Genomic DNA, 13,166 nt, shown 5'->3' with positions numbered 1-13,166 from the left:
AATCTAGCTGTTACCCGCAAAGCACGGCTCTAAAAACAGGCACTCCTACTCCATCTTCGCTATAACAGGATGCTTACATGCTATGCACTCCTTAAATTGTTAAAAAAGAGTTTTAAAATAATAATGATGTGTGCTACAACTTCTGGAAATTCCAACAAATAAGGAGATAATGTCTGCATTGTCATGCACTCCAAGTAAGATTCATTTAAAAGTCATTAACAAAACATGTTTTTTGTACATCAAAAAAAAGGCATAAAGGCACTGTACCAATCATCCAACAAAGTTTTACTGCAACCCAGGTTTAGAGGACTTTATGTAACAGGGACAGATACCATTCTTTGTGATAGATTTGACAGATTTAACAGCGGATTAGCAATCACCACTTAATATCTGGGTCCAACAATACTTCCTTTCTGCAGAATGCGTGCTGCATGCTATAAATAAATGCTTACCTTCTTGCAAAAGAAAAGTGGGCTGAGGCACTGGGAGAGAAATTCCTAGGACTATCTTGAGGACTGTTCCCTGTTGGAAGGGCAAATAAAGAATTAAACACATATTAGGAAAATTCAGGCATGCTACTTAAAGCACTTTTAGTTGAGTTAGAAGCTAATTTTTGAGTTTCTCCTCTCGTGATCTCTGAGAAAACAAACTGATGCTGAATCTTAATTCAAGTAAGATTTCACTTATATATTTTACTTGTACTTACTAGATCACTATAAATCACACAAAGCCTCTATTCAATTTTAGAAAGTTTAGAAAAATTCTATTTTAGCTTGAAAAAAATATATTTTCAAGTAGGCAGAACACACTTAATGATCTCTTCTCCACTATTTGCGTGTTAAACCAAAACATGAAAAAGCTGAGCACCCTGTGTGATAATAAGTGACGCTGTCAACAAGAAACTATTTAGAGATTGTTATTTCTCCATATGTGAATACTTAACCTCCTGACCAATGAAAGTATAGAAAGAGAACAGTTGATGAGAGGCAGTTGGCTCTTCAACATATACTGCTAGAGGAAAGACATTATAGAGAAAAAGTAATGATGCTACCTGAAAGAACCCAAATCCCACTAACTTTTAAAAGTTAAAAAGATTGTTTTAAAGCAGCACCCACATACATCTAAAATCTTCCTTAAACAATGAACAGATTGCAACATCAATACATTAAAACAATGAATTTACTTTTGACATAAATGGGACTGCAACATTAAACAAAAGATAAAGAAGCTTCCACATATCTGGTTACAAAAAAAAGATTATTTTTTTGAGAATTATTGCCTACATGTGGAAAACCTAGTAAAATACTTAAAGTGGCTTTGATTTCTATTCATATTTTTTAGCAAAAATTGCATTTTTCAGAGTGTTATCCTTAGACATTCTATGACAAAGAATCACTAGGTAGTAAACAGGGTCCCTCTCCCTCTTTTATCAGAAGCAGATGCAGGATTCATTTTTAGCTCTGCTTAAAATCATGTCTTTCCATCTGTTCTTTCCACAGCCCCAAGAGACAAGGATTCCACTTTTGCTGGCCAGTACCCCAGACTGCTTTTTGTACATTTATTTATCACAGCTAAGCTATGCCCTTTCAACTTCACCTCCTCCCTCTCAAGTTCCTGGCTTCTTCATTACTCTTCAGACGCTTCCAAGGGCCTAGATAATTTCGAGGTGGCAAGGATTTCTGTTCCCTTAAGCAATGGAAGGGAAAAATGGAGGAAATCTAAAGCAAGCTACACATGTGGCACAAATTTCAGTCTTTACTTGGGGTCCATCACAGTTTATTCTTGTCCTGCATGAACTGCAAACACCAGATTACTGACAATAACTGCTTATTTAATTTAACAGCTTACTGGATTTCTTTTGCTGCTTAATAAAGATAAGATAGGCCAAAAAAAAATTAACACCGTGCATACAAAATATTGGCACAAACTTCAGCTACTGCGCTGAAAATAACTGTAATTGGGAGTTCTATGTGAGCTTAATATGAAAGGAAAAAAAAAAAAAAAAGAAAAAAAAAGAAAAAAAAAGTTATCAAACTGGCAAAGAAGAATCAGATCAGGTGATGGGACAGAAACAGCTTCTGACAGGAAATAATCTGACAAATAAGCAGATGGAGGATTTCTTAAATTTATTTCTGGGGATAGCTATTTTTAAGCTTTACAGGGATATACTTCCTTATCACACACCGGTGGTTTGCCTAACAGCTACTTAGGCAAACCAACCATTTACTTTGAGCACAGCATTCACAATAGATCAAAAAAACACTGAAGACACAGAAATGTTCTAACTACTGTGCAGGGTTCAAGGAGACACATTCTGGTGGCTACCCCACTAAAAGCAATAAAAACACTTCCCCTCAGAGAAAATGCAACATCTATGTCTTATTCACAAAGGAAAATCTGGATACAAGCACAATTTCCAAATGCAAATCAGCTTCTAAAACAACAGAACTGGCAAAGCTACATACATAATAGTTTGATATTAAACCATGTGTTTTTATTTAGATGTCTGAGAACCCAGACAAGCCTGGAAACAGAATGAAAATCTGAACCTCAAACAATGGAAGCAACAACTGGTGCTATTAAGGGTTTAAGGTGTGGTGTCCCAGAAAAACAAGAAAGGTTAGAAGCAGAGTCCTATACATGACCTTAATCCATCATGGCATTCATCCACCCCCAAGTCCATCTGCATGTCTATACCTGGGAGACTTTCAAATAAAAGCCAGTGCCAGTTAATTCTCTGCCCATATGTGCAGTGCTTGCTTATTAGTCAAATCCCGTTGTTCTCTGGGATCTGCTGGCTACTGTATGTTTTAGTCCTAGGATATTTCTCTGCTGCTGAGATTACTGTTTATGTTCCCACCATGATAAAGTAAGCCTGACTGGTGGTCAGGCAGTAGGTAAGTAATTAACTCCAGATCCTCTGGGACAAGTAACACAATGAATAGGCAATCAACATACCAAAACAATACTTTTAACTCAAGACAATACACGGGGTGCCTCATTTTGCAATCAACTATTGTTAAGAACACTATACATAAATTAATTGAATTGTGCAATTGTTTTGTCATTAGCATCAGTAAGTCCTGTGCCTTTACCACTGAGGGAAGGCATGTTACAGTGATGCATTTTTAACAGCAGCTTACTTACAAAACAAAGAAATTCTGATTCAAGCAGTTTGTTCATACTGAAGGAATAACAGATTAATGATAACTGAAATAATAAATTCCCAATGACCGAAAGACAGCTCAAGTTTGAAGTCTTGTTGTCATTATCTGATAGTCTTTTGAAATAAATTACAGTACAGAAGCACAGTGTAACAAGAGGTCGTGTTCCTCTGCGTCTGTTTACTTGGTGGTGAATGCATGCTGTGAAGTGAACAGCACGCAGGAAAACATCAATAGTCACAGGACTGAATTTCATACCCCAAGAAACTGTGCCAGTCAGCAGCTGGGCAGCAGAAACACTGAATATTTCTGCAGGTGTTTCTACTGTGACCTGCACAGAGGAAAGGGTCTTCAGCTATTTCAAAAACAATTATGCTTCATGCCTCCGTTACAGAAAGTAAGGTTAGCAAGCTCCTTAAATCCATTTGCCAGATCAAACTTCTCCACGCAGACTTTTTGCTGAATTGCTTTGTTATGGTTTACAGCTGGTTTGTTTTTCCCTGGTCGTCAATGAAATCTCCTAGCTTGCTCCGCAGCACGCACTTCTTCCAGGAGAAACTAGCATTAGGCAGACACGAAGGAGTAGGAAAGCTACAACTATTATTTTACTTCCCTCAAGCTGGAATTAACACTGAAACTTAGGCCCAGAAAGTTTACACTTATAAGACAGCCAACGGGACGAGGTTTAACAAGACCAAATGCCAGGTCCTGCATTTTGGCCACAACAACCCCAAGCAGCGCTATAGGCTTGGGGCAGAGTGGCTGGAGGACTGTGCTGAGGAAACGGACCTGGCAGTACTGATTGATGCACGGCTGAACATGAGCCGACAGTGTGCCCGGGTGGCCAAGAAGGCCAACGGCATCCTGGCTTGCATCAAAAACAGTGTTACTAGCAGGAACAGGGAGGTAATTGTCCCCCTGTACTCGGCATTGGTGCGGCCGCACCTCGAGTACTGTGTTCAGTTTTGGGCCCCTCACTGCAAGAAAGACATCGAGGCCCTGGAACACGTTCAGAGGAGGGCTACGAAGCTGGTGAGGGGTCTGGAGCACAAGCCTTATGAGGAGCGGCTGAGGGAACTGGGATTGTTCAGCCTGGAGAAGAGGAGGCTCAGGGGAGACCTTATAGCTCTCTATAACTTCCTGAAGGGAGGTTGTGGTGAGCTGGGGGTTGGCCTCTTCTCTCATGTAGACAGTGATAGAACTAGAGGGAATGGTTTCAAGCTGCGACAGGGGAGGTTCAGGCTGGACATTAGGAAGTATTACTTCTCGGAAAGGGTAGTCAGGCATTGGAATGCACTGCCCAGGGAGGTGGTAGAGTCACCGACCATGGGAGTGTTCAAGAAACACTTGGATGTTGCGTTGAGGAATATGATTTAGCTGTGAAATATTGGTAATGGTTGGACTAGATGATCTTCTAGGTCTTTTCCAACCTGAAAAATTCTGTGATTCTGTGAATACATATTTTAATGGTATGAGGAGTAAGCCTGGAACAGGCTGCCCAGAGAGGTGGTGGATGTTCCATCCTTGCAGACATTCAAGGTAAGGCTTGATTAGGCTCTGAGCAACCTGATCTAGCTGTTGATGTCCCTGCTCATTGCAGGGGAGTTGCACAGACGACCTTTAAGGGTACCTTGCAAATCAAAAGATTCTACGGTTCCATGATTTCCCATTTTTGCAAAACACCCACCTCTCCTTTTTTAAGCCATTTCCTACACGCAATTCTTGTCCTAGTACTTGTTTTCTTAGTGACACCACATGGAATATTGTATTAAGAAACACAAGATTTACAGCATTACTCCCAACAGTTAAAACCCATTTCTGCAGTAGATAAAATTAAACAGCGCTACACATGATTATTAATCATCGGGTTAGCATCATCCACAAGAACAAGCTTCTGTGACTGTTGAGGTGGGGACATCTGAACGCCCTGACTTGCTGTGATGATAATCACTCACTCAAAGGCTGGGTGGTGCTGATGACCTGCCTACGCAGCAGCAGGCATTCATCTGGAGAAGTCCATTAGCATCCAGGGCACCAGATGTCCAAGCTGATACTGCAACCCTTTGCCTCTCACAATTTTGAATACATCCACAGTTAATCCAAAACCTAACAGGACATTTCAGCAGGTTTAGTGGCTTTCACCCAGATATTAAACATGAAGGATATCCAAACTAATAAGATAAGATTGCTAGTTTAATGACCAAGGCTTGAAACTGAAGAAGTGTTACTAGTATATATCTGTTTTCTATTTTAATAAGAAAGAGTTCACATAATGATAGTTGAAATTACTCTAGAAATCTTTCTGTCTCTTAATGTATGCAAAAAACAGTGACAGACATCAGCAGCAAACTGCTCCCTCTTTGACCAGTGCTATGTATTTACTGCACAATATATTTACTTCACTGCTGTGGTGACACCTCACTTATCCTCCCCTATCCAACCATGTGAATCTGAGAACTACTGAGAAGGTAAGACAAACACTTAAAAATCTTCATGCAGGTATTCAGGGTTTACCCAATTCAGCTTGCATGTATAAGGATTAATAAGAGACTGCTTTGTAGGAATAATCCTCCGTTATCCCCATCTCAAACAATTGTAACAGGAGAACAGGAAGAGGTATAAAGTACACTGAGATTTCCATATGATTTTCTCATATGGGAAAATTTGCGTAATTATAAAGTTAGACCACCACTCCTCCTTCAAAAGGCATCTATTTAAGTTAGAGAATGCCCTGTGCCTTCAGTTAAGTCTGAACTTGCAAGAAAAGAAAGAAAAAAAAACAAAAATAAAAACAAAAACAACAACAACAACAAAAAAAACTTGTAAGAAAAGAAAAACTTGTCTGCCCAGGGAGGTGGTGGAGTCACTGTCCCTGGCAGTGTTAACAAGGAATCTGGATGAGGAGCTACGAGATACGGTTTAGTGCTTGTGGTAGCAATGATAATGGAAGGACGGTTGAACTAGGTGATCTTGTAGGTCCTTTCCAACCTTGTGATTCTATGAAAAAAAGGACTGCGAGAAAGAATGTTGGTATAAAAGGCCCTGAAAAAATCCTGAAAGATTTATGATTATGCTCAAGACGCAATTCTTTAGAACAGAGCAAGACTATATGCAATGCTGGTTTTGGATAGGTCCAACTCAAATCACTGTGACTATGCACCAGCAACCTGAGTTATTCATTAAGTCTGAAATAATGACACATTACTGAAGGAGCAACCAGACCTCTAAAATGACTGTTGCACAGATTACCAAAGATGAAAACGCTCTTCAGCAAAGCCAGCAGTACTGGAATGAGTGTTAATTCAGTGCACTCTGACTAATAGAGCTCCACCTTCAGACTCACAGTATGCCTTTATATACCTTGCTTCCATTGATACTAAATATACATAGCACTCTTCCCCTCAAGATGTGAAGTCTTGGGCTAAAAACATACCTTAAACTAGTTACCCCAAAAGAACTTACCTAGGGTACAGAATACAAGCAGAGGTAACTCAATATATGCCTCAATCTTGTTTGTTCTCCCAACAAGAGCAATAAATTGATGTAAAATTAATCTTCATGGAGCGAGGCACAAACATACTGAACTTGGGTACTTAGAAAGCATGGAACTTCCAACCAACACAATTCTAAGACGGGTAGAGTACAGTACTGCAGAGATCTTAAGATAATTAATAGAAATAATGATTAACATCGGGTTAGGTTTTCAAGAGTCTAACAGACAACTTGATTCCCTTTGATTTCATTAGTCTACAATAAAGGACAGGTACATGCAGTAATGACTGAGATGCAACAAGCCTGAAGTAAAAAACTGGTCAACTTAAACAACAGTATCTAGCACAACATTTCCTGCTTTTCTGTGAGGCTAACAGTCATTTATCCATACAGATGCCTAGAGTACTCTGACTGTACTGTGGCAAGAAAGGCATTCACGGTATGAAAACAGAAGCCAAAATGGTTTTAAGACATGAGGCCTTTCAATACATAAAGGGGACGAGGATTCCACATCTGGACACAGTACTCCAGGTGAGCCCTCACCAGCACACAGTACAGGGGCAGGATCACCACCATAACCCTTCTGCCACTCCTCTTTTAATGCAGACCAAGATCCAGTTGTCACAATGCTGGCTCACATCCAGGTTTCCATCCACCAATACCCGTAGGTCCTTCTTGGCAGAGCTGTGCCTAGTCCCTTTGTCTGCAGCGTGCACTGCTAGTAGGAGCTGCTGTGATTCAGGTGCAAGGCCTTACACCATCCAGATCAATGCTGTACATCATCTCCAGCACAGCTAATACCCTCAGTTACTGGAAAGCCTTCTCCATGGTGGTCCGTTTACCTGGGATACATATCAGATCTTCCTTCAAGGGATATCTCTTTCAGAGATGACGAGAATTGCCTCCACAAGGCTGTGCCTCTTCTCCCACTGCTGTTAACATCTCTTTCCTTAGAAAGAAATCCCAGCTGCCTGGCTTTGCTGCCCAGTAAGTCCAGGCTCCTGGCCCCACTATCCCAGTACTGGAACAGCCAGGTGATGATGTGCATGACGGATGAAATCATTTTGTGTGCCTTGCAGCTCATCCATATTTAGCAGTCAGAAAGTTACTGCCTTCTTTATGTGTTCTGACTCTTCCTCCTCCTGTCACCATAATGGCCCTGTTTCATCCTCATCTTATTCTTCTATCTTTTGTTGTTGTTGTTGTTGTTGTTGTTTTTTGTTTGTTTGTTTGCTTTGCTTTGTCTTGGGTATAGAAGAGACACAAATTGGCACAGATAGGTTACCCAACTAAACCACAAGGCCTGCTGTGGTGGCTGGAGCAAATGCAGGTCCTTTGTCATCAGATCCAGAGGCTTCCTTCCCTTCAGGGTGCTAAATAGTGCTGAGTAGTAGGACAGGCTGCAGAACACTGTAGTGATTTGAGTCCCTCTAAGACTGTCAGGACAACAGCACACCTTTTCCAAATATTTTCCTAGTTTCTCAAAATTCTGCAGTTGTTTAGGGGTGAAGTTCCCAAACAGTGACGGTGTACACTGTTGTAGGTGCCTGACCATACCATCTCACACTCCCAACCATTCATCCAGCTTCAGGGCAGATCACTGGGAGATATTCCTAAACATCTGTTTAACCTCAAAAAAGCCCTGAAACACTATCAGTATGCATAGAAATTGTAACATGCTGGTTTGAACATTCCCACTTGTCTCCCCCACAGCCTGACTCCCACAGGTGACAAAGAGTGAAATTATTAAAAGTTTCCAATATATGCTTCCTAAAATACAAAGATGACTACAATACAAAGACGAGATTAGATCAGTGTAGTACCAAACAGAAGAATGATCATCTTTATCTAACCCCCATAAATGGTAAATAACACAGCAGGGATTGTATATCACAAGTTGAGGACTGTTGTGGTTGGCTCTTTCCCACCAAGAAGCCTGGCCTGGCACAGGGCATGCTTCCATCACTCAGCAATGACCAAACATCACTGTGCTATAAATATTGACTCAGCTGAAACCAAAACAATGAAGCATCATAAGATACAATGAACTAAGTTTCAGAGATTGGTTGAAAATTCTTAAAACAGCGGAGAACTGGTAGAATATTTAGTGGCTCCAGGTCTCAATTTTATCATCAGTTATGCTCAGCCTCTTGAACGGCAAGTGTCAATACCTTTTTCCTTTGAGAGCCCAGTGGAATATAATGGTGCAATATCACATGACGACAAGCAACATGCCTACCACTCACAGCCTAATCTGCCAAACCTGCAGCAATCTGAGAACTCTTGTACAACTGAATTCTGACAACATGCACAAAACCAGTATCTGGATCAGGTGCCCCTTCCAACATCCTCCACACACTGCTTAATCCTACTTTTGCCACATGTGCATGCAATTACCACACTTCAGCCAAGGATACTCCAATTTAAAAAAAAAAGAAGTTTCTGTTGAATGCCAGCACATTTAGTTTGCTCAACTGGAACTGGAAACTATACCGTTTCCCTCTATCTTTCCCTTTTTTTCTTTTCTTTTTCTTTTATTGTTCTCCAACAGCAACCACTAATAAGTGATAAAGAAGTGAAAATATGGTTATCTTTTCTGATGGCAATCTTCACCTGAGATTTGGAGATTGCAACTAATGTTCCTGGTAGAATGCCTTATGCAGACTGCAAAAATAAACACTGTTCTGATTTAGTGAACTTTTCTGGTAACATCTCACCATTATTAGTTACTTTGCAGACTTAGTCAAAGGAGACCTTAAAAATCACCAAGCATGACAGTAGATAAATCAGGTTGTGTCAGGGGAGTTTAGGAGGCCTCTCTAATTTGGAGTACTGAACACTCAGCTACAAACTCTCCAAAAGAATAAATATGGTAGGATATGTAGAACAAATCATACAGTGGCTTGGGTTAGAAGGGACCTCAAGGATCATCAAGCTACAATGCCCTGCCACCTGCAGGGCCACCAACCTCCAGATCTAATATTAGACCAGGCTGCCCAGGGCCCCATCCAACCTGGCCATGAAGACCTCTAGGGACAGCTTATCCACAACCTCTCTGGGATTGAATGCACTCCCAGAAAGTTTTATACTTTTTCCATACTGTAATACACACTGTCAAGGAATTGGAAAAAATGCATAAGAACATGGAAAACAACAACAACAAAAAAGCTGCATAACCCACGTTAGGTATTTCTGCAGTGCATTTCACCATGTGTGGACTTCTAAATTGAAACTTAACAGAAATTTGGATGGAGTGATATGCAGTTTTTCACTACTACCAACAAAGGAAATGAGGGTAGTGGGGGAGAGAATCAGCCCATTTTCCTTTACTTATACAGGATTTTTAAGGATTTAACACCACCAGCAGTAGCATTGATACAAAAATCACCTGTGTGTGCTGAGAGAGGTGAATGAGGTCGAGGCAGAGCAGGAGATTGGCCATTGCCCATCAAACTCTTTCGATTACTTGTTCTACAGCTGTTGGGAAAAAGAAGAAAAAAAGACATTAGCATCAGAAATACACCACATACCACATACGAACACTTTAACTATTTGCTTCTTTGTTCTTCCGCTTCCCAGCCTCCTATTAAAAATCAGTGCTATTGCTGTTTTTGTAGTACTTGCATGAGTTCAGGAAGTCTATGAACATACTCAGTAATGGCAAAGACGGCAGTTTCTAAAGAAAAAGCACAGCAGAAACTTTTCAAGCCTGCATATCTGCCATTCAGTGCAAAGAAAAGCATGTCCCTGTAGAGACATTAACAAAATCCTCTTTCCTATCTGCAGCCTTCTTCTCTGCCATACATTTTAAATAATGTATAAAAACATACAAGCACAATCTTAAAAAAAAAAAAAATCCCAGCTTTTAATCACTATTCAATAATTAAACTTATTTCTGTTAAATGAACTGAAGATCCAACTTACAAGACAGGAAGAGCAATGATTTATCAATCTATGATACAATAATTATAAATTTAATTATTGACATAAATTTTGCATCTGTGCCTTTTGTCAATGAAACAGATGATGCCTCCAAAGATGAATGCATTTTTTTAACTCATACATTTTTCATCTGCAAAGCCACTAATTTCCCATATCACAGGATCATTAAGCAAGATAAATAGAAAATTAACACATCTATTAAACTTGAGCGGACACACTTTTCTTAAATACACTACACCATTTTAAAGTATTTTTGGTAGAAAGATTTTATTTTCCTTTGTTTTACTGTAACTATTACTATCATAAGTATGAATCCTCAACACTTCAAACAGTCCTGCATGAAAAAAACAGCATCTTCAAGTCAAAAGGGCTAACTATAAAAACTTAAATGCACATGCAAATGTACATAGACTTTCAGAAAATCTGCTAAGGTCTAGAAATCTCAAAACCACAAAAAGGTGAAAGACTGTTGCATAAGAAACACTTCATAAAAATAAGATGGACATATTCAGATCTTATTTGTAGATGTCTCTAACGATGAGCCTTCTAACATTATGATCTCTGTGTAATATCCATGAAACAAGTCATTCAAGTTGAATGGCACTAATTGACTACAATGCAAAAGAGTAGTCAATTTATTGCATTATAAATAAAGTATGTTTAAATAAAAATTTATGTTTAAATAAATTATGTATTAATTTATTTATACATAAAATAGTATAAGCATACAAATAAAGAAAGGACTTGAACTATTTCCAATACATAAAACTGTTAAACATGGGACCAGCATCCCCTTGACAAAATACTTTGTGAAGAAGTAAGAGTGTCACACCCAACAGTTTAACAAGTTAATGCAAAGTTATTATCTACCATATCACTTAATTATTATAACGAATTATACGTTAACTCATACATAAATATTAATAGTAACCACTGAGCTGTGTAAGAAAATAAAGCAAAAAAATGACTGAAGGAGTCACATTTGAAGTACAGGAAAAAAAAATCATGTCAGAATTCAGAGATGCACTCCAATTTCTAAGCTGACTAAAAAGATAAATTTTCTCAAATGAGAGAGAAGATACATTTTAAAGAATCCTCCTAAATTAGGTTATCTAACAAGAAACATTTTTAATGTACTCACTATGTAACCCACTTTTTAAGTAACAGAACTTCAGCAAATACTCCTTATTTTACTCGACAATTCCAGTCTTCTTACTTCAACTCATCTCTAAATTTTTTCCTGCTGAAGAATTACATTTGATTGTTCTCCTACCTAAGAATAGTCCAAATTCCTCCTTGTGACTTCATGTAATATTACTGTACTTTCACAATTTTTATTTTTATATCACTCCATGATAAGCCTCAGTTTATCTGCTACACAGTTTCAAAGAAGAATGGACTAACTGTCCACTGGTAATTCTGGTAATTCAACAGAAAATTTCAGTATTCATTGAACATTTATTAAAGAACACAACAGACTGCATCCATCCATTGTATGCAGTCTTCTGTGTTGCGGTCTAAGGCTGTGAGACCCTACTACCTTTCAGCTGCTCTGCAAATGCAAACTTGAGATTCCCATTTTTCACACAAAAAAAGATATTTTAATCATCTAAACCCTTAATATACATAACCAGTAAAAGAGAGATGATTCTCCTTAACTAACCAAACATTGAAATTCTAGACCCCATGCACACATGGTTGATTTTGTTACGTAGATAATTCCAGACATGTGTATCTGTAGCATTTACATTCAACCGCAGAAGTTGAGTTTTATCACTTTTGCCAGAATTTCATATGCAAAGGACTCTTTCTATTCATTTTTGCAGTAAATTTCAAACTTCACATTCTACAGATGAAATTAGCACAATACTTTTAACACATCATCTAGGATATACAACTCCCAGAATCATAAAATCTTTAATGTTGAAAAAGATCTTTAAGATCATCCTGCCCACCTACCACCAAAAATGCCCACTAAACCATGCCCCTAAGTATTACATCCACCCTTTCCTCAAACACTTTCAAGGACAGTGAGGCCACCAGCTTCCTAGGCAGCCTGAACCAGTGTACCACCACTCTGTTGGTCCTACTATACTATTAAGGTAAAAAGTGAATCACTGCATGAAAACACAACTCCATGCTAAAGCTCATTCTCTACCTTTGCTATTTTGTTCCACAGATTCTGAAACTGAATGTAGTAATCCTGTATAATCCATGAAACACAACTCCTTTCTCAGATTAATGTTAGAGTAGAAGAAGCTCTTTGTGGGTGATAAAGCTACCCCTCTGGAACTCTGAAAAACCATCTGGAACACTGCAAATGGGAAGCGGAGTCCAACTAAGGAGACAGCAAGGCACTGCTGACAAACCTACTTAGTCTTGAAAGAGCAATCTTCAGTAAACAAAGGAAACTCACAAGCTAGAGCCATTCTGCAGACAAAATCATTTATCCTGGATTTCTGTACTCATCAAGCAACTTTTCCCTTCTATTGTCTTCATAAATTTTCCACTCAAATCTGACAAGATAAACCAACTGTTAAGAGGCAGCTCTGAAAGAAAGCCTCACTG

The 13,166-nt window shown here is 39.0% G+C and overlaps 1 protein-coding gene across 7 annotated transcripts in view; it reads right to left on the bottom strand.

Moving 5' to 3' along the window:
* The window catches only part of MAST4 (microtubule associated serine/threonine kinase family member 4), a 277,722-nt gene that overhangs the window by 55,808 nt on the left and 208,748 nt on the right, over positions 1–13,166 (bottom strand). For all 7 annotated transcript variants that reach the window (XM_072360604.1, XM_072360605.1, XM_072360606.1 and 4 more), the window contains 2 exons: positions 10,045–10,133; positions 453–522 (listed from right to left, as the gene is read on the bottom strand). In XM_072360604.1, the coding sequence (XP_072216705.1) occupies positions 453–522; positions 10,045–10,133 (159 nt within the window). The remainder of the gene's footprint in view (positions 1–452; positions 523–10,044; positions 10,134–13,166) is intronic.

Source organism: Excalfactoria chinensis, chromosome Z (genome assembly GCF_039878825.1).
Source record: "Excalfactoria chinensis isolate bCotChi1 chromosome Z, bCotChi1.hap2, whole genome shotgun sequence".
Taxonomy (NCBI): domain Eukaryota; kingdom Metazoa; phylum Chordata; class Aves; order Galliformes; family Phasianidae; genus Excalfactoria; species Excalfactoria chinensis.
This window is presented reverse-complemented; position numbering and strand designations above follow the sequence as displayed.